Genomic DNA, 21,673 nt, shown 5'->3' on the forward strand with positions numbered 1-21,673 from the left:
AAGTCAGGATGGTATTAATTTAAATAAAAAATATTAAGCCTTGAGGTCACAAATTACTCTTATTAAACTCATCACATCGGCGTATAATACAGCTTAGATGTCCATGATTGCCACGAGTGTAAATGAAATAGTTCAGATTATTTTTTTGACTGGTCGTAGGGATTTTTGGGTATACTAAGTCAAATTTTGCCTGTGGAATAACAGGATTTGTAACACATGTTATAGTAGCGAATGTGCGAAACCACATCATTTGCCAATCATAAATAGTGAGGGCAATTGGGCAAGAAGCGATTTAGAAAAATCTTTTACTTTTGCTAAACATCTGGAAACTGTTTCTAAATAACATTCTAAAGACTCCCAGACTGAAACCGATAAAGAAGTACACGGATATCTCGAAACACCTTTCCAACTTAGCCAGCAAATAATATTGTTTAAGAGTTCAAGAAAAAAAACAGCGATAATGAAGGATCTAAACTCAAGAAAAGCACTAGGATATAACCTAATTACAGGATTTTTTTAAAAGGAATTGCTAGAGAAAGGCATGGAGTTCATTACATTATATTTAATGTAATATTAAGAGTAGCATACTACTCTGATCAATGGTAGGTTGCGGATATTATAATGATAGCAAAACCAGGAAAAGAAACTGTCAAACCAGAGTCCTACAGACTAATAAGTCTGCTTCTGATTTTATTAACCACTTGGGTGCCGTGGACCCACGGGCGGGCAAAACTTGAGCTCCTGGCTGTACGCAAACACGATGCGTCATATTTAGATTTTTTTAAACTAAGACCTCTTTGGGTACCTTTATGGAACTAAAAATGGTTTTAAACATTGGTATTTATTTTTAATTACGACGTTTTGACAGGATATGCCACTAGGGGTGCCACTCGAGTATTTATTGAAATATCACACTCAACAATGTCTAGTTGAACTTTGTCCAACTAAGTGCTTCAAAGACTATCACAAGTACTAATTGTGATTTTAAGTTCTTAGTGACAATCCATACATTTTATTGTGATTTTTTTACCATAGATTTTTAATATACCATAGAATAATTATTAAAAAAAATACTGGAAGTGCCAACCCTGACAATAAAAAAAAGTGTGTTTTTCTACTAATTTTGGATTCAATTGATAGAGCTTGTATAAACATATAAATATAAATTCATAAATCTTATTTTACTTTATTTATAAGGCTTTGTTTTTTATTTAAAAACATGCGGCATTGAGGTGACGTTTAACTTTAAACTCGCAAGTGGTTAAAAGTCTTTCTTCGGAGATTAAAACCAATACTGAAGCAAGAAAACTTTATTCCCAAGTACCAATTTGCCTTTAAGGAGGATCACTCGACGATTGAACAGGTGAACAGAATTGTTAACAAAATATCTAAGAATCTGGAAAAAATATACTGTTCTGCAGAATTTTTAGACATTACTTAAGCTTTGGTTTTAAGATTTGCCATGAGGGTTTATTATACAAAATAAAAACGAATCTGCCTTATCACTTCTTTATGGTTCTGAAATCATACAACATTAGGTATTTTTTGGTTAAGCATAGTGAAGAAAGAACATCACTTTTTCGTATAAATTTAGGCGTACCTCGGGGAAGCGTGCTTGGGCCTGTGTTGTGCCTTCTGTACACTGCAGATCTCCCAAAGTCTAAAAATACTAAGGTGGCCACCTTTGCTGATGTCGTGGCGGCACTAACATCACAGGACGACCCAACCATCGTTTCTGGTATGCTCCAATAAAGCCTTAATAATATTCAGTCGTAGCTCATAAAATAGAGGATAAAGGCAGATGAATCCGAGTCAGTACACGTAACATTCATAATGAGAAGAAAAACCTACCCACCAGTGTATTTCAATAAGAACAGAACGTCACAGGCAGAATATGGGAAATATTTTTGCATGCACTTGGACCGAAGATTAATCTGGCAAAAACACATAATTAGTAAAATAAAGCACCTTGGTATGAAAATGAAAAAGATGCATTGGCTCATAAGTCGCAGATCACTTCTGTCAATAAAAAATAAATAATTATTATAGAGCGTAATACTAAAGCCGATCAGGATCGCCAGTAGCTAAAGTATTAAGAGATTCCAGGCCAAATATCTAAGAATGATTATAGACGTAAAAGAGTAAAATTCGTAGATATTACGTCAAATATATCAATATTTGGTAAGTAGCACACTAGCATTGGCATCCTTTCGCAAGTCTATCAAGAAGTATTTAACATAAAGCCTGCTTAGTGTCCTCGCTAGAGACAGATTGCAGATAAATAATTAATAGAACAAAAAAGCATTAAGTATAATATAACAAACCATTGCTTCTCAAAAATAAAAACAAATATATTATTTTAGAAAATATCAAATGCTCGTAGTAATTTGGTAACTGAAACAAATAATTAATTATTATAATAATATATCCAATTATCGTTATTAGAGATTCCGTTAATAAAGTGGAACGATATAAAAAAAGAATATTTGAATACCGACTATTTTTTGACGCTGGCATCACCCAGCGGCGGCCATGTTTATAGCCATTTCATCGTAGGGGCGAGAGGGCCGAGGCGCCGTCGGAGCGAGACGGAGCACCGGCGCCGCGAGCGAGACGGACGACGCTCTGCGAGGGCGCAGCGCCCGCGCCCCGCTGCCCCCGCCTCCGCTGACAGGTAGATCCGGATCCGTTTTACTTCTGCGTCGACTCCCGACGCTTTCCTGACTCCATGGACGCCGCCTAAAATCGCGTGTTTACAATTTGCCGGAATGTTTACCTCCGACGTGTAGCGACTAGCGACCGTTTCAATAATCGGCGCCAAATTCGCATTCGACATTTTCTGACGCGATCGCTTTCAAAAGCGAATCCAAATCCTCATATTCATATTTCGATTAAAAAACTAGTGTATGCTTGTAAAAAAATACAATTCGGCCAAAATAACTTTAATTTTCTTAATGGCCCTAACTTGACTTTGAAATTCGAAATGTGTACTTATTCAATTTGTCCAATCTTTGAACATTTCTTATTCCTCATATTCTTCATATCCCTCATATCCGAATAATCTAATAAGAAATAAAGACTGACCCTATTTTTAATATAAAAAGTCAGAGCACTCTTCCGGACTTTGAAGAAATGCTTAACGACATACTAAAATATCCTCATAAAGGTATCTCTACTTTTCCAATTAAGAGTTACATATTTGGTTACGTCGTAGAAAATACTAATAAACTTTTTGCAGACGCATGAAAGTTTCTTCTCTAGACAGAACGTTCCCATCGAAATCATAGCAAAATTACCCAATATGGCATTGCAGGGCAGACGGTCGATGGAAGTTCATTTTCACAGAGAATCTAAATCACTAGAGAAAAACATTAAATGCATCTAATCAATTTTAAATCATCGGCAAACAGAAAAAACTGGATTTTTATGGTTTGCCTATATTTGACCAGTTTATGGATCCAGATGTTGAAAGCCTGTTTTCTGGTGCTATTATTAGGAACTGGTTATTGCCTTGTCTAGATGTCGATGGTGTTCTGAATCGAATTCTAATTCAAGTTTGATCTACTAAAAAAAATCTAAACATACATCTGATTTTATAATCGCTCCATACAATCCCAAGCTGACTTAATACGATTGTATACAATACAGAAAGTGGTTTAATGAACTATTTCAGTCATTATGAACATACTTGATTGATTCTAAAAATGACATAGCTTACTTGACAGACTTTAAGGTGATAAGTTGAATTTAATCAAAACATCGCTGCTATTTGTATTAAAATGGTTCTTTGATAAAATCTCATATTCTGCAAATTAACACTTTTCCTAATTTTTTAAATGTCTGTGAACTGATATAGGCAAGCTTTTGTGCTAGCTTCTGTGTCTTTAATCTCAGACCTACTTTTATGGCAGCCCTAATATCCTCACTAACAACCTGAAACAAAATTTTTAGAAACACATTTGACACTTTTTAAATTTAATGGCATCCCTGCCTATTACATTACAACTGTTTTTAACTGCTATCGTCGCATTATGACCTAGTTTAAACTCAAATCATAATTCAGCTTAACCGAGATTATTTTATCTCCACTGTCATTGTTGATTTAGGGTTAAAAATATCGAAACAAAAAATATCTCGTTACTTAATAGCATCATTGATACACGACCACTGTTAACAAACACAGAAAGAGTAGTGAAATTATCGTTAATTTATAAAAAATTATACATTTTTGCAAATGTAAGAAAAGAAACATAATGATATATCATTGTTTTGACCAACGCTCGCTTAAACAGGTTAAGTGCAAACGAGCAGTAGTGAGTTAGTGTTGGTCAGAACATTAATAACTGCAACAAATTTACTTAAAAAATGTCATTAATTAAATGAATTAATATTTATTTAGAATAAATTTGACCCCTAATAGCAGGAAAGTACTGTTAAAACTTATTATGTACATAGGAATTTTGTACGAGGGAAATTCAGCATTTTAAAATTTATTAACTATAAAAACAGTAAAGATTTAAGATTAACATAGCCAATTGGATATTGAACAATCTCTAAAATTACTTTTTCGGTCATTTCTATAACTTTTTGTTTGCTCGTTGAGCTGTACAATCAATAATTATAGCACAAAGATATACTAGCGTTATATTCTGAAATATTTTGATTATTTATTATTATTTTTTTAATCTTATCTTTACTGATAGAACAAGTATTACTGATTATTTTCGCCCGATGACAGGGCGCTAAAACTTCATTGAAATTGCAGTCTAAATTTGACATAAAATAATGAGACAGTGAATTTGATTTTAATTCACATACGAAAGTGTGAGAAGGGTCTCGTTATCTCGTATTTTAACAAATCACACTAATAGCTATATTCACCGATATTGCTACGTACTTCTGATATGAGAGTATTGATCAGTCTATTAAAACCGAATTTTGACCAATAGACATCTGTAATTTGACATCTGTCTACCACTTCTGCTTATTTTCCCTGTGAGTTGAGATGGCTTTGTTTGTATTTTGGGCTTGACCTAATGAAAATTAAAACTATAATCTGTTTTGAGAACTTTCATTGGGTCAAGTTGAGTTTGGTCAATTTGTGTAGGTTAGGTTTGGGTTTGAAAAGCAAATGTCAAACTGAGTTTCATAGACATTTTAGAGCAGCATATAATTTCATTAGCATATATCAGTTAAATTATATTTTCGCTAGTAGAAATCTACTGGTGAAAATGTATTTCGGACTTCTTAAAAACAACCTGGATTAACAAAGGTGATTGGCAAACTGTGGAAAAAAGTTTTAAATATGTTTCAAAATTTTGTGAAGAGTTGTCTAAAAAATTGCAAAATGATTATCTTTCTACCTATTGGCATATGGAACGCCAACGGTCTATCGCAACACACACAAGAAATATTTTTTTTTCTCGTATAATATATAATAGACGTCTTGCCAGTCTTCGAACTCATTTTACGGAAAAAAACTTACTTCAAAATACCTGGATAATGCGTTTATACCAAGAGACACCCAGACGGAATTCCACACGGAAGCATAGCAATAGTAATTAAAAATAATGTTCAACATTACGAAGAAGAAAAATTTAAAAAAAATACCTTTAGGCGACTAACAACTTTTTCCGGAGGAGGAGGGGACAAAAGTTGGCCAGTCAGTAGTCGTATTTTTTAATATTTTGATTTCATTAAGATTAATAGTATATATAGTAAATGACATGAATTCAAGGGGGTCTTTGTTTAGAATTCACTTCAAAAACAGTAAAATGATACCTTACCATTTGTCAACATAAAACTGACCTTGAGGTTAAAATACAGATCATATAATATATTGAAAAATTATTTTAAATCAAAATATTTTTTACCGTTTAATATAAATGTTGACCAGTCCAATTTAAATTCTTACCATTTTATATAAATTCCGAATATTAGTATAAATTCTGACCATCTAATATTTATTCTGACCACTTATACACTGGCCACAACTGTATTCAAATTCTGACCCGAAAAATTGAGCCATTGGAAACAAATATGCTAATTCTACAGCTTCTTCTCTTTCATTAGAAAAGAAACGGCATAAACAATGTAATTTATGTGAAACTGAAAGAAGAATATAACAATATTGTTTACATTGCGCTATAAATACTTATACTGATCATTGTAAAATAATTTGTGATAAATATTTAAATGGATAAAAAATAAGAAATAGCGTTTTATTTTTAAATTAACACCATTAAGTTAACTAATTAAAATACTTTTATTCAATTAAAATATAATAAAAGATAACCAGGCTTTCAGATTGCTAGACAAAGGTTGGTTGACAAAATGGTAGAATGAGGTTAATGGTTAAGCTTGTAAAAAATATCGTGCGAATGTAATCAAGAGTTAAAAAAATGTCTTTTTTTATCAAAACATAGAAATATATAAGTTTAAAATTCCGTTAAAATAGCGGACCGTAATGTATAAACTCGGTTTATTCAATCTATTTCGACATTTTTAAAAAGTAAACCGATGATTGCTTATGACCGACAAACTAAAAACTTATTTCGTCAATAACCTAATAGATAAATACACAATAATATCAAACTAAATTGTGGATGAAATCTGACGGTCAATTGGTTAAATAACCACTCAAAAAATAGACATACCCCTAAATGAGTTAAAAAATTCCGAGAAATCCACTCGAGAATTATGGATATATCTTTACCACTTTCTGGTCACAGTCTTTTTTTAAAAGTTACTTAAAACCTTAAAAAGGCTGATGTTTTCTCGAGAAATTTGCTGATTTTTTATATGAGAATTCCCAAAATCAAATTTCCGAGTTAACTCAGGCATAACCATGAAGGAGATAAACTCTTATGATTTTGAGAAGTGATACGTTTTTTTTTGCACACTACTGTATAGTTGCAATTATATGTAAAAAGTAAAATAATTGTAAAACTTACTTCAAATGGCTGAACGCTGAATTGTCAATTCGATAATCATCTTTCTTTAGTGCCATTATAAGAAAAATTCAAAACCTGTTTTGGATTTACCGATTTGCAAATTCCAAAGGAATTGAGTGGTTAATAACGTTGCCGTATATTTTTTACAAAGATTTTTTTTTTGTTTCCTCTCATTTATGATGGAATTGTTATTAATGAAATTTTATTTGTTACAGGAAGTTAATCAAAATGAGAGAGTTTCACCGATAGTGATAGTAAAAATTCGCCAAGATGTTCGCGACGAACACGGTGCAGGCCACCGGCGTTCCGACGCTGCAATATCAAGAACACACTGTTCAAAAGTCGCAAGGAAAGATAATAGAGAATGCACAACAAAAGTCTAATCAACAGCAGACACAAAACACTGGACAACAGGTATATTGTCAATTGCACGGAACACTGAAATATTAACTAAATATATCCATAATGTTTAATTAGATTATAATTTGTAACAATTCTCCCATTCTATTAAAATTTGTTTACGCTGTTAGTCATGTTACATAATCAGTTTCGTAAAAACTTTGATGCTATGTTTCCCATTTTGACAAGATTAATTTATGAAAGCTGTGTATGATTCAAATTTATTTTTATTTTTAAAACCAATGCTGATTTTTTTTTGTTTGATTTCTTCACAGGAGTTTCAAACATTTTGCTACACAAATGTGAACATGATACAAAAGTTGGCACCGGGCACGCAGACCCACTCCGGCACTGTGAACCTGGCGCAGCTCGCCACCGCCGAGGATACGAAGACATGTTACATAGCCCAGCCCTTCGGCTACAATTATGCTTTAGTCAATCAAATGCAGCTCGCGCAAAACGGCGTCGCAATCGACGGCAGAGTGCAAAATGCGCTATCGAACATCAGTTTCAAGTGCGACGTTTGCGGACTCATGTTCGGGCATCTAACACTGTTGAACTCGCATAAAAGAATTCACAGTCAAGACACAGGTGATCGATTGATCGATATTTTATATTAGTGTTTGTCGACAAAGTGTTAACAAATAGTTTTTAATTTATTTTAGACGGTAACATAACAGTGGTGACGCAAGCGCAAGGTCAGACGTTAGTTCAAGCCGGTAGCTTAGTGACGGCGGACGGATCTGGAACGCTAGTCGGAGGTCAGATACAAATCGTGACGGCTGAACCTGAACAGAGGCACGTTCCGGCGCCGCAGCAAACCCAACACAACACTATTCAAATTACAGAAGGTGATATTTTGAGTTCAAATTATTAAAGTCGGATCTTCTAGAAAGTTATATATTAGTACTGATTAGGGATTCTGAAGTCGGGTGGAAAAAAATTATGTTCAAAAATTAATTTTTATTATTTTGGGCAAAATGATAGGTAAGAAGTATTGACAGCAAAAACCGGGTTGTTTTGACACAGAATCCTTAATACTGATGTATTGAAAATCCTGCTACAATAATATTTAATAATATTTCAGTTTCTTCGAAAGCTGTGTTAATTGATAAGAACCAGAAGTGCATTTCCTGCAACGGTCCAATCACGATAAATCCTAAACGGAAAGGACCGAAACTAATTAGATGTGAACAATGTATCAATCAAGATAATCTGAATCATCAACAAAGAAGTAATCGATCGAACCCTATCTCGCTTTATTAGTTGCCGGTTTAAATTTGACTGATTATTATTTTCTTCTACAGTAACGCAGAACACCCAAATCTTCGTAGCCGCCGACGGTCATGTCAAGTTCGAAATGGGCGAAGTGCCCACTTCGCAGCACAATAACCAGCAACACAACACAGAAACCACAACGACCACAAATAATATGGAAAGTATTGGATCGCAAAACGTAATACCCATAGGACAACAACAAAAGCCCAGAGAGACGTACGGTGAGTGTTGCATTCAGGAAAGTCTACCGAGTGCATATTCGACGTTATAATTTTGATTTGTATCTGCGCAGCTCCCGGTCATCATCCCGTCAAGAAAAGAAACTTGGCGTCCGTGACCAAGTGTCACAAATGCAACGGTTCCGGCATTCTCTTCATAGGCGGAGTCAAAAATAAAAATCAAACCCCAAAGTGAGATTCGATTCTAATCGATGCTAAATTCTTTTGTTTGGAATTTTATTAAATTATATTATAATTTCAGTTCGGAAAAACCGTTCCATTGTTCGATATGTGGTGGATCGTTTTCGCGCTACTCGTCGTTGTGGTCGCATAAAAAGCTGCACTCGGGCGAGAAGAACTTTAAATGTCAAATTTGCGGATTGGCTTTCGCAAAGGCTGTTTACTTAAAAAATCATTCGAGGATACACACGGGAGAGAAACCTTACAGGTATTATTGATTGAGTTAAGATATCATTTCTAAAATTGTAACATATCTATTTAACCAGCACGATAGACTAGTGGAATAATATCATATGAACTTTAGTATTTTTAGTATCGGAATTAGTAATTATTTTATAATTATACCTCCGATCGATCATCACAGATTAGGTTTTCCTAAATTTTCCTAATCTTTCAGATGAATAATTAAAATAAAATCGAGCTAGGTCGTACTGTAAGCTATAATATAATTATCTATATAAATAAACGGTAATGTTTGTATATGTGTACTCAAAAAATACTAGACTGATTTCGCTGACAATTTCACAGTTTCTTGAAATCTGAAGAAAAAAAATGAAATCTGACAGATAACGCTGTCATTTTTATCAGGTTGTCTCATAATTTTGACTTCATATCATGATGTCACATCACTGCTGTCAATTTTTCTATGTTTAAATATATCTTAATTTAGTATTAATTATTCACATCCTGTCACATACAACCCATAAATTAAGTTTTAGATGCTCGCCACTGTTCTAATTATTATTTAAATGTATCTCAAATTCCTGGTGTAATGACATCATTTGATTAATTAATTTAATTCTTTAATTAAAAAAATATATGTCACTGATTACAGTCTGGTGACTCGCTACCTACTTGTAGCTGTTGATTGTGTTTACCCCGTTGTAATGCATTGGGGTATCACCTGAACAGTTGCACTCGATCTCAGTGGTGGATTTACATATAGGCGGGGGAGACACTCGCCTCAAAAATTCACGTCAAAAGCAATAAAATCGTGTCGGCGACATCGCAGTGGGAACGCTCGTTACCGAGCGACACGATTTTATTGTTTTTGACGTGAATTTTTGACTTCTGAGAAGTGATAATTATTTTTGCATATTGACCAAAATTTGGTTTGAATATACTTAACCAATACTCCATAGTAATATCAGTAAGGATAGCTATCAAAAAAATTTTAAAACAGTGTAATATCCAACAAGATATGACATCTGTCTACTTCTTCTGCTTATTTTCCCCTGAGTTGGTACAGTTTATATTTAGGACCTAATGAAAGCTCTAAAATTATAATTAGTTTTAGAACTTTCATTATAGTTTGTGTTTCATAGACATTTTATGATAACAGTAATAAGCAAAATAAAATAAGATGGTTTTATAAAAGACGCATAAGTGCGTAAATGGTGTGTTGAATTCTTGGGAAAAATTAATAATACAGCTGAGATAAATATATACTTTTACATATAAATCGAGTTTTATTTCCTTCGTGGTAATATATAATAATATAAAATATGCTTCAAAAAGTGATGTTTAAGAAATTGAAATAAATGTCGTTTTTATTATTAGATGTGCAACATGTGGAATGCAATTTTCGCAATCGCCGCATTTGAAGAATCACGAGAGGACACACAGTGGCGAAAAGCCATATGTTTGCGAAGTATGTATTTTATCAAATTATACTGAGCTATTAATGGACATGACTAATTAATTGCTTTTTTTTGTATAGGTATGTGATAAGGGATTTGCTCGTCATGCGACGTTATGGAATCATAGACGCATTCATACTGGAGAAAAACCTTACAAGTATGTACTTAATTATATTGAGAGAATATTTTTCGTGCTCGTATTATTTATTTGTTCATTTATTCTAGATGTGATATTTGCGGCTCGGCATTCAGTCAAGCTGCTCATCTCAAGAATCACGCAAAGGTCCATTCAGGTGAAAAACCGTACAAGTGTGATATTTGCACAGCTGCGTTCGCCGATCGCTTTGCTCTTAAACGACATAGAGGTATCCACGATAAATACGGACAGACAGCTCCGATCGTGTCTCGGAACCAGCAGAACTCTAACAACGAAAATAATTCTTCATCAAACAACTCTCAAGGGAATTCGCAGCCGGATCAGCAAAACGCCGAGCAACAGACAATCCAACAGAACATGTGAAATTCGACTAAGTGATAGTTTAATGCACTTGATGCATTAGAATACGGAAACAATCAATTAGGTTAAGTCAAATCTCATAGTTTATAATGGTGACGTACCATGTAGATAATAATGTATATTTTTAAAAACTCAAATTCTACAAAACTTGAGAGTTTTGCATTGAACGATTGCGAACACACGTCTCGATAATGTTAGTCAGCAATAATTTTTCTAATGTACTGTAATGAATAGTATTCTAATTTCGAAATAGTATTTTAATTTTAACAAATATTTTTATATGGATTAATATGTTTTTTTTTTGTTGATAAGATTTTGTAGGTATACATATTTTAAATGATCAGTGATATTGGTTATAAAGAGTGTTTTTAGATAATTTTTTAATTGTTGAATAAATATTTTAAGATGTCTATGATAGTTTATGACGGTTAGCTGATCACTGACTGATTTTTTCAGTTATATCTATAATTGATTGTTGAAATTTTCATATTTGAAAATTCTGTGCCATTGCATGGTTTATCTTTTCACCTAACGAGCTACTTTAAAATATATTGTAACTATAATTTTAAATAGTATAATTATTTTTTTTAGCGGACGGTGCAATATGTTTTTTTTTATTTGCCGAAATTTACTTAAGTTTTATCCGCAATGATTATTTTTAAATATCAATCAGAATTATTCGCCTTACGCATGTACATAAGATTGTTGATCTTTATTACTATAACTCATATGTAAATATACATATTTTCACAATACAATATTCTAAAGGAGTGGTCGGTAAACATTTTCGGTGTTGTTAATTAATTAAATATTTAAAAAAGGACCATTAATGGATTATAAAGTATCTGAATAATTGAATTACTACTTATCTTCATACATAAGCGAACAGTATTGGTCTTCTGTGATACTATTTTTTTCGGTTAGTTTAATATTGTGTTGTTTGCCGATGACTCGTACATATATTTAATAAAAAAAGTACATAATAATATCGACAATGACTGATTACAAAATTAGATTATATTAAATGCCATTATCGTGATGTTCTTTATGTCATGAAATATGTTTGTATAAATATCAATTTTTTTCACATAGCGTAATACCGTGGCTTCCACAAAATCATAGCGGAATAAAAGTACATTTATATAAAAAATATATACGTCTTCGATGCTAGTTAATTTTAAATATTTGTATATATTATGATATTTTAATATGGAACGAAATTGTAATTTGTAATCTTATTTGTATTAGTGAAAAATAATACATACAATAATAACGTTTAAGATGTTTTATTTGTGTAAATTTCACTTCATATCATCGTGTAATATATTCATACATATATACATAAATAGAAATAATAAAGTTATAACATATACATTTTTTTATATATTGTTTTTATTAAAGTAGCGATAGTATATTTTTGGTCAGTCAGTAATTTGAAAATAAAAAATATTAACTAAAATGATCAAATTGAGTTGGTTAATCAATAAAAAATTGGTTGAATTAAGTTCCTATCGTGTTTTGAAAAAAATCTAAAAAATAAACCCAGTAAATATATTTGATCAACTTAGACAAAATGATCCACCACCTTATTTTAAAATTACGGCTTTTTAAAAATTTGGAAAATCATATCTCCATTAATGTCGATCCTAGAAAAACAATAATCTAATAATAATAAACGAGATTGAGTATCAAATTGCACCTTTTATATGCTTCATTATAAGTTTCGAGCCATCCAAATTATTTGAGTGTATGCGTATTACACACTAACTCGCAGCAGGGATATTTAACTTTAAATTTTTTTAATTAAAAAGATTATTTTGAATACATACATTTGGTTTTTGAACTCTCATAAATAATTAAATTAGCTCTAAATTCAATTTTTTGTGTTGAACGCAAATCAAGTTTATAAATAAGAGTTAATATACAGTAGACCCCCCAATAACACGGTAAATTTGTGACGTGCTATTTGGGGGACTAGAAAATACTCATACAATTTTTTGCAATACGTACGTACAAATCATGCGCTTGTGGTGAGGTATCCTCCCTTTGGCTCACTCACACAAATTAATAGACACCCAAATAGCGCGTCCACAATTTACTATGTTATTGGGGGGGTGTTCAAGCATATTTTTATTTAAAAAACTCAAGGAAAATAATCTTCATTATTTAAATTGTTATCTATTAGATGTGTGATTATAAGCTATTGCCAAGTGAAGGAATACAATTTTACGATCATTGAACAGGGTTAGTAAAGAGGTGCGTCTAGTTATATAAATAAGTTGAAGACATCAAAATAATTAGACTATAATCAATTGAAGACTATTATGCCTCCTCTACCCCTTCTCGAAATTGGCCGAAGACGGAGTGTAGTCGGTTATGTTGGCCGACCTGGTCAGCTTCGAGCGACTTCAGAACCGTGTCGGTATTTGTGGCCCAAGTCAAAGGGACCGAAGTCGGAGCACGAAATGACTCACCATACTACTTGTTCAAGCGTGAGCGGTGAGATACTTTCCTTTTCGCTCTCTCGCTTGTTAAGTGACGAGAGTGAGTGAGAGATAAGGGCATAGAACGGGTAACTCGTTTTATTTCAGTATGTGCGCAGGCGTCCTGTGATTTGCATACATGATGAGCGCTGCAATGTGGTCACAGGAACAAACGCTTTGCTTTTTGAAATTGCTTCAGTCGGAGCCGTGTATTTGGGACCCTAATGATAAAGGACACAAGGACAAAAATAAGGTCCACAATGCCTAGGTGCAAATCCAGCAAATTAACAAAATTCTGATAGAGGAATAAAGTAAATTATTTGCCATATACAGGGCTACAATAGAAAAATGACATCGTCACCTAAATCTGGCATTGGAGTGGACGGTGCATTACAATCATCTACTACCTCCTATTTCTCCATTTATTTTATTTTTTGTGTTCAAAACACGCATATATAATAGTTATCGTTATACACGCATATATTTAGATCGCACAAAGCAGTGGATGTCATTCACGTCGGAGAGTGCGCGTGCGTATGAGTTCCTCTCGAAGTCGAATGAGAGTGTGAAAGGCTACTCGGACCTCGGCTGACTTCACCTCGGGCAACTTCAAGAAAGTGTAAAGGAGGCATTATAATATATAGAAAATATTAGAACATTATACATTAATAATTACTTTTAGCAAAAAAAGAATAGTATGAAAGTTAGAATGTGCGTGCCTAGCCTAACTCTTCAAAGTTAAATTAGCTGAGTTGCAATTTTGCATCAAAATTACGGTATTTAAAGAATTAAAATAAGGAAACCTTTTTTTTTAAATCTTAGAGAAGAAGTAAAGAGCTCAAAATTGTTTTATAATAGAACTTTAAGGCTTCTAACCCTAAGGGCCAGAAAGACGTTTCTAACCCTTTCACAGCCAGAAAGACGCCGTTGGAAATTGGTGATAGTTTAATTTGCGACAAACTATGGTGAGCGAGTATTGTTATTCTCCGAGTGGAAAAGCTGGCGGTGGGATGATGTTCAATGGGTGGTCCTTTGAGGCGTCGTAGTTGTGGCAGCGAAGGTGTAGTGGAGGTTCGTTCCTCTCTGCTGCGGCAATCGTATGGAGAAGTCCCTCTCTGGCCCTAACTGTCTATGACCGTATGATCCTCTGTTTCAGGCTGTCTCTGACCTCTTTTCATTGGAGACCAACCTTAAGTATCTAGGGTTGCAAAGAGACGAATCACAACCATGCAGCGACCATCCAGGCAATTGTTGCACTCGTTTCATAGAACATAGAAATATGTATAATATATAATAATATGTATATGCCTTTACAAAGTGACATTTACTTGACGGACATCCTTCTGAGGTTGAATTGTGCAACGGGAATTAGTAGCTTTACAGTGCTTTTTGTCGTCCAGTGATATATTGGTACACTACAGAACTACAGAACTACAGAACTGAAACCCAGTTTAGAGATAAGTATTCGTTATGAGTATACATATATGAACAATTCCTAAGGATAGATGAAGGCTTGGAACATTATAAAATGATAATATATTTCGTAGGTTAAAACTGAAAAATGACCAATACTTTTTGAATTAATTTATTATAGTGACCATTTTAATCGAAAACCGACAAATAAATACATACAGAAAAATTAATTGATTTAATGGTAAAAACTTATATCATAACATTAGAATTATCACTGTTTGAGCTATTTAGTATATAGTACGTAGTCTATAACTAAATATTTCATTAATAATTATGCTAATTATTTTTACTAAACAACCATTTTATAATAACCCATAATCCTATTAAACATTTATTGTTATTATTATAATACATTTTTTCATACGAGATCAGTTTATAAACAAAGAACCACTCCGATTATAAAGGTTTATTCACAACTCCTTCTTGAACCAGCATGTCGAATATCTTACGAGTTTTGTTCACATCGATCTTGATCAACTTCCTAGCGTCGCATAATCTCAGAAAGCCGTTCCTTTCGTTCTCGGCTATTAACAAATCTCGAAACTTGATGAAGCTGGCAGGTAAAAGTCGGACGTTGGAGCAGAAGTCTCTCTCTTTATCGTTCAGGTTTTCGTAATCGGGAAGACCGATTATCTCCAACGGAGGGACAGCTTTTCTCTTGTTGCTTTTACAATGCAAATCTGTATTTATATTACCGGCGACAGAAGGATTGTTTTCTGATAGAGATTTCCAATCTAACTCTCTGATACTAGAGGATCGTAGCTCTTTCAAGTGTTCTTCTCGCCGTCGCCTTAACATTTCGTAGATTTCACTGCCTTTAAACGTCGTTATGCCTTTTTTTCTATATTCGTATAATTGAAATAGATGTAGACGTAGCTCTTTCTCTCTACTTAAACTAACAACTAAACTATCAAATTGGACAGCTGACATCAATTGCATGAACGAAGTCAATCCATCGCACAGATTCTTTCCTAAATATTTCTCATATTCTTGTAGCCATATGGAAAACTTTCTAAACACGATCAATCCGTGTCGTCTTATAATCTCATACCGCCGTTGCCGTTCTTTTAATCTATTATTATAAGCCATCACGACAGCGCATTGCAAATTTTCAGTCAAAAATGTATCTTCATCGTCTTCGTCGTCCTTAAAATGCAGCAACTGTTCGGCATGATTATCGTAATTATTCTCAAAATCGCTCCTAAATGGATTGTAACCGGCTAAACTCTGATTTATATCAGAGTTTACTTTACGAGGCAGGTCTTCGCTGATGTATTCCTTGAACAAAAACGGCGGATCTTTCCTCATCACCGACCACCTTTCCAATTTAGGTAATTCAGTACATTGTCTATTATTTATATAATATTCGTTATAATGATCTTTACATTGCAATTCGCTATACTTTTGCATCGTTTTCGATACTTCGAGCCAATTACCATATCCATGTCTCGAAACAGCTTGAAGTAGTAAATATTCATCTTTAGCCGACCAGTCGCTGTTGTCGAATAAGGGAAAGTCGTTTCTCCTTATCGAATACTCGTGGTCGCTTTTATGCTGTTGAACCTCTGAGCCTTTGGAAAAGCAGTGAGTGCATAAGTTGACATTCTCGCATTGCGTGCATTCTATATAAGGTTCCAGCAGTTGGGTGCAGCAAAAACTACACCGTGGTTGAAGGTTATCGTCTTCATCGTTCATCTTTGATTACAGTATTTTTTCATGTGGTACTTCATAAAAAAACAGATGACTTTGACGTATTGATAAACGTCAAAAAATATTTAAACGCACGTCTGAGACAATTGTGACATTAGCTAAATGTTGCCATAATAAAAAATAATATTTTCAAATATTACAAAGATATAAAGCGCTGAGGGCTGATTTATACGCTGCCAGCAACTGAAAGAACTAATATTGAGAAAAAGCGCCACTCACCTTGCGCCAGTACGGTAGTGTGGTGGAGGGGAGAGCTGGCGTGGTGTAAATCAGCCTTAGAGTAAATAAATATAAAAGGGCGGCGACGTCGAAGAGGAAGTGTTATTTTAAAGATTAATATATCAAAAATTGGACATTTATAAAGAAAGACTTAAAAATAGTTATAAGCCTCCGACACTATAATTATTTTTTTATCTTTATGTTTCACCTATTTTTTTATGTACGCAAGAATTGTATTTTCTTTTTGCGAAGTGTCCCATTTTTAACCAAATTTTGCCCAATATAAGAAAGCAAAAAACAATTATTCCTTCTCATAAGTCAAAAGCGATAAAATCGAATTTTTGGCTTCTAAGAAGTGAAAATTATTTTTGCGCCCTCCCTTTGACCAAACTTTGATTTGAATATACTTCACTTATCAATACTCTTATATCAGAAGTCCGTAGTAATATCAGTAAGTAACTAGTTATTTTTGCAAGTGACAACTGATCTATATTGCTCCATGGTTTGCAAGTGACAACAAACCATGGAGCAATATGTGAGATTCGACGTCTGTCTGTACTTTTCTACTATTCTTCAGATTATTTTCCCCTGAAAGATAAGTTGGCTTAGTTTGTATTTTGGCCTTGACCTAATAAAAGTTTTAAAACTATAATTAGTTTTAGAACTTTCATTAGATTAAGTTTGGGTTAGAACAGCAAATGGACATTTCGCAACTGTCAAATTGAGTTTCATAGACATTTTAGAGCAAATTATGTTTCGCTAGTAGAATATATATCTATTGGAAAATATGAATTTAGACTTTACTAGTGAAAATATAACTTTATAAAGATCCTCAGAGGTCTTGTAGGTGGCAGCGACAATGTCTGGAGACCAGTTCCTCTATGCTGCGACGATTGTGTTCGGAAGTATCAGCCCGTATCTTCGCGTCCGTGCGTCGCTCCACCACATCTTGTTGCTGTCCGCGAGCGGGTCTTTTCTCCTCGAGTGTTTACATGCATCTGCCTGGTCCTCATTGGAGACCAGCATTACGTATTCAGCTTATTGACCAATCACAATCGCTTCTTAGAGCAACGAAATATGTATACGCCTTTAGTTGTTTGATGGACATCTCCGAGGTAGAAGTGTGCAACGGGAAATTGTGTTATTTATATGAAAGGCTTTTTTCTAGTCGTAACGAGGGCTTCTGTGTCGTCCTGTCCTTAACATTATTGTCAAGTTTATCTTTATTGATGAATGATCATTTTTGGTCACAGTCATTAACGCGAGTTTCTAGAATAAGGTCCCCCAATATTATTTATTATTTGTATTTCTCTTATTTAAATTACAAATGATTTTATTCCTTTTCCCTAAATTATAATGAATAATGTTTTCATTATATTGTATCAAAATTATCAGTTGAATATCTCCTCCACTATTTAAAAAAACTTGATGGTTAAGGATTAAATTGTATAATGAATGATTTATTTATATTCTATTTAATACACAAGATACATTGTCTTATTAACTACAAATCGAATAAAATATATTTCTATTTAATTCATAAAATGCAAAGTACCATTACTTTAAATTATTTTACGAAGAACTAAACTGCAAGTTCAACAGTAATACAAAAACGTGTTGTAATAATAAACTTTTGTACACAAATTAAAATTATCAATTGCCCAGTGTGCAATAATATTGTTACTAATACTTCCCGTGGAATGGCCTCAGACAATTTCATACTTTTCGGGCGTAAACGATTTAGTCATAGAGAATTTTACACTATCGGCAGGATTTCCTCCTTCCGATAAAGTTACGATCGAATCCGGACAGATGTTTGTGTAAGGAGTCTCTGACGTGAAGGTCACGATCAACGGGAAGAAGTCGTTGGGAGTGCATGTTGGTACTCTAAAAATTAGACGTTTAAGTATCCGACGAATCATGAAAGATTTATGATTTACGACTTACGAGAATTCTAATGTTCCTGTCTTTTGAGATGCATCCACAATAGGCACAGTCCAAAGCAATACATTTTTACCCTTCTGATAATTATAGGCTCCGTCACATTCGTTGATTACGGGTGTACGACCCATTCTAGAATCCAACGTTTAATTAGTGCTTATGTATTTAAAAATATATATATGGATATTAATAAAAATAGTTTACGGTGTTGGGATTGTAATGCAAAGATCTTGAAGCACAAGGTGCGGGTGTTCCAACTCAAACTCGATGTTAACGTCGCATCCTCCCTGACCGTTCTCAGATGGCCAACAGTTTACTGAAATTGATGTATCATGTATATAAAGCAATATTATCATTAGATCAGTTGTATTGTACCGTTCAAAGGAATGGCGTTTAAAGCGTTTGTGGTTTGGTAGCGCCACTTAAGAACGCCGACGTCTGTATTCATCGGGAACGGTTTTGAAGGGTTTTTCAAACCGATACATCCAGAATTGCGGAACAGTTCCTTATCTACGTTTGGATGAGTCTAAAATTAAACAAATCAAAATTTAAAGTTTGAAATATGATTTTGAAGTTATTTATAAACTCTATATACATAGATTTTGGATGCAAAAATAAAATTACCTGTAATTGAATTCCTCTGGTGTCATCGTTTTTAATATGAACTTTGATTCTTCCAAATTGCTCCTCGGATATATGCAGAGTTAAAAGACCTATAATCAAAGTTGAATTATCGAGTATATAAATTTAAATTCAATGCCAATTTTTATATTACCTGAGAGCTCAAACTGCACGATTCCGCCATCTCTTCCAATTTGTGCGTTTAATTTATCTTCCAATTTCAAATGGACACTACAAAGATATGTAAGAGTTGATATACAAATTGTGAGTGCAAATGTACAGATGAAAATGGAGGTATACCTATCCATATTTTCTGTTTTTACAGTCTTAGCTGCAACGGTGGAACTTCCCTTGGAATTGTCAGTACGTCCGACTCCAGCAGCAGCGCTCGATACTACTACTCCTTCGTTCTTCAGTTGATCGACAAAGGAATCCACGTCTCGAGATTTCGATCCTAATTTCATAGCGTTCCTCGATTTCCTAAAAGTTTATGAATTGAATTGAGGTGAGGCAAATTTTTATATTTTTTTAATAATAAATAAATACAAACTAACTGCTCTCTGGTCGACGAAGAGAAGTTACTCGACGATCTAATTTCAGCAACGTTGCTCGGAGTCGACTCGGGAATACTGGCGCTGCTAGCGCTTCCCATATTGCTTCCTTATCATCGATAAAGATCAATTAGAACAAATAAGGTGAATAATGTACAAGATGAACGTTTAAGTACCGATTCCTCCACTCATATGTGAACTGCTGGACATAGATACGCCCTTCTTGGCATTTTCCAATCGTTCTCGCTGCAGCTCTTTAGCTTTTTCTCTCATCTTATTCTTAGCCTCGCGCTCTTGAGTCTAAAAATGAAATTTAGTGAATATATAAGCTTGAAACGTGCAATCTTATTAAAATTTAAATTATTAGTTAAATATTTACCTGACGAACGGCTTGATATACTTTTTCTTCATGAGAATCCATTTCAACGAACGTTCTGATCTGTGCCAAATTAACGCTCTCTCTATAACCTAGAGCTACTATTTCGTCAAAAGCAAAAATTAAATTAAACGCTTGTTCGAGCACATCGGCTTCGTTCAAAGAAGAGCAATATTCAGGAATCTGATATTTAAAAGACAATTATATGTATTATAAAAATACGCTATATTAAAATAAAATAAAATAAAATAAAATGAAATAAAACATACGACTCGACTAAAAAGACGAAGTGTTTCAAGATCTTCGAGGATGTTGCTGGCTTTCGTCGTGATGAGCAACATGTACAATTTATCCAACGGTTGATACACATACCTTAAATAAAACGTAAGCAATTAATATATTTACACTTGAATATTTACACGTTTAACGTTTAATTACGTACCTGACCGAATCGGTTTCAACGAAAGTATGCTGCTTTCCTCCCGTCATCAACTTAGGAAACGCCGCAAGGAGTCCCTCGATGCGAGCCTTCGGCATTTCCACAAACTGTCTCGAAAGAAGTGCTAAAATATACATTCAATAAAGTAAATTCAACTTTTATTAGATTAGGCAAATAATAAATGTCAAATAATATAATTACTTGATCCCGATTTGGTACATACTGTTGCAGCTATCAGCACCTGAAATTTGTTTAAATATTCCATATTAAAGTTGCGGTTATAGTTTGCGATACTATGACTACTCACCATTTTAAAGTTGATTAAGAATACACTTATTCGATATTACACATACGATTCGTAGCCGGGAGATGACGTGTAATGATAGTTGACAGCGACACCAAGATGGCAACTTTGGCCAAAACGCAAATATTTTTGCTCTTAAATTGGATTATATTCAATTAAAATATCTGTATATTTTTATTTATTTTATATATATTTTCCTTTACTGTGCTGTGTAGTTACACATACACATGCAAAAAAATTCAAATTGTAATATTTATATATATTGCGAGGTCAACATGTAATAATAATTAAAATTGAATTTCTGAAAATAA

General features: G+C 33.6%; 3 protein-coding genes and 1 long non-coding RNA gene across 4 annotated transcripts; 1 reads left to right on the plus strand and 3 right to left on the minus strand.

The window, feature by feature from the left end:
- Positions 1–1,295: 1,295 nt before the first annotated feature.
- Positions 1,296–2,809, minus strand: LOC148229210 (uncharacterized). Its single transcript, XR_015811481.1, has 3 exons — positions 2,499–2,809; positions 1,601–2,394; positions 1,296–1,518 (listed from the first exon to the last, which is right to left on the minus strand). It is a non-coding gene; the product is annotated as an uncharacterized LOC148229210 (long non-coding RNA).
- On the plus strand, positions 2,539–12,522 carry LOC148229211 (uncharacterized). Its single transcript, XM_088198476.1, has 11 exons — positions 2,539–2,674; positions 7,169–7,367; positions 7,628–7,943; positions 8,018–8,203; positions 8,440–8,586; positions 8,660–8,851; positions 8,923–9,040; positions 9,111–9,296; positions 10,649–10,739; positions 10,809–10,885; positions 10,954–12,522. Exons 2-11 carry the CDS (start codon positions 7,224–7,226, stop codon positions 11,246–11,248), a joined length of 1,752 nt encoding a protein of 583 aa, XP_088054602.1. The 5' UTR covers positions 2,539–2,674; positions 7,169–7,223; the 3' UTR covers positions 11,249–12,522.
- A 2,775-nt stretch (positions 12,523–15,297) lies between these two features.
- On the minus strand, positions 15,298–17,020 carry Ada2a (Transcriptional adapter 2A). The gene has a single exon (XM_088198535.1). It carries the CDS (start codon positions 16,894–16,896, stop codon positions 15,598–15,600), a length of 1,299 nt encoding a protein of 432 aa, XP_088054661.1. The 5' UTR covers positions 16,897–17,020; the 3' UTR covers positions 15,298–15,597.
- A 1,542-nt stretch (positions 17,021–18,562) lies between these two features.
- Positions 18,563–21,463, minus strand: deltaCOP (coatomer subunit delta). The gene is made up of 14 exons (XM_088198486.1): positions 21,366–21,463; positions 21,260–21,299; positions 21,062–21,182; positions 20,889–20,991; positions 20,623–20,802; positions 20,420–20,543; positions 20,247–20,352; positions 19,993–20,172; positions 19,847–19,923; positions 19,696–19,784; positions 19,447–19,597; positions 19,276–19,387; positions 19,078–19,203; positions 18,563–19,017 (listed from the first exon to the last, which is right to left on the minus strand). Exons 1-14 carry the CDS (start codon positions 21,366–21,368, stop codon positions 18,837–18,839), a joined length of 1,593 nt encoding a protein of 530 aa, XP_088054612.1. The 5' UTR covers positions 21,369–21,463; the 3' UTR covers positions 18,563–18,836.
- Positions 21,464–21,673: the final 210 nt, after the last annotated feature.

This window comes from Plectrocnemia conspersa, unplaced genomic scaffold, assembly GCF_051122295.1.
Source record: "Plectrocnemia conspersa isolate PC_06_02 unplaced genomic scaffold, ASM5112229v1 ptg000011l, whole genome shotgun sequence".
Taxonomy (NCBI): Eukaryota; Metazoa; Arthropoda; class Insecta; order Trichoptera; family Polycentropodidae; genus Plectrocnemia; species Plectrocnemia conspersa.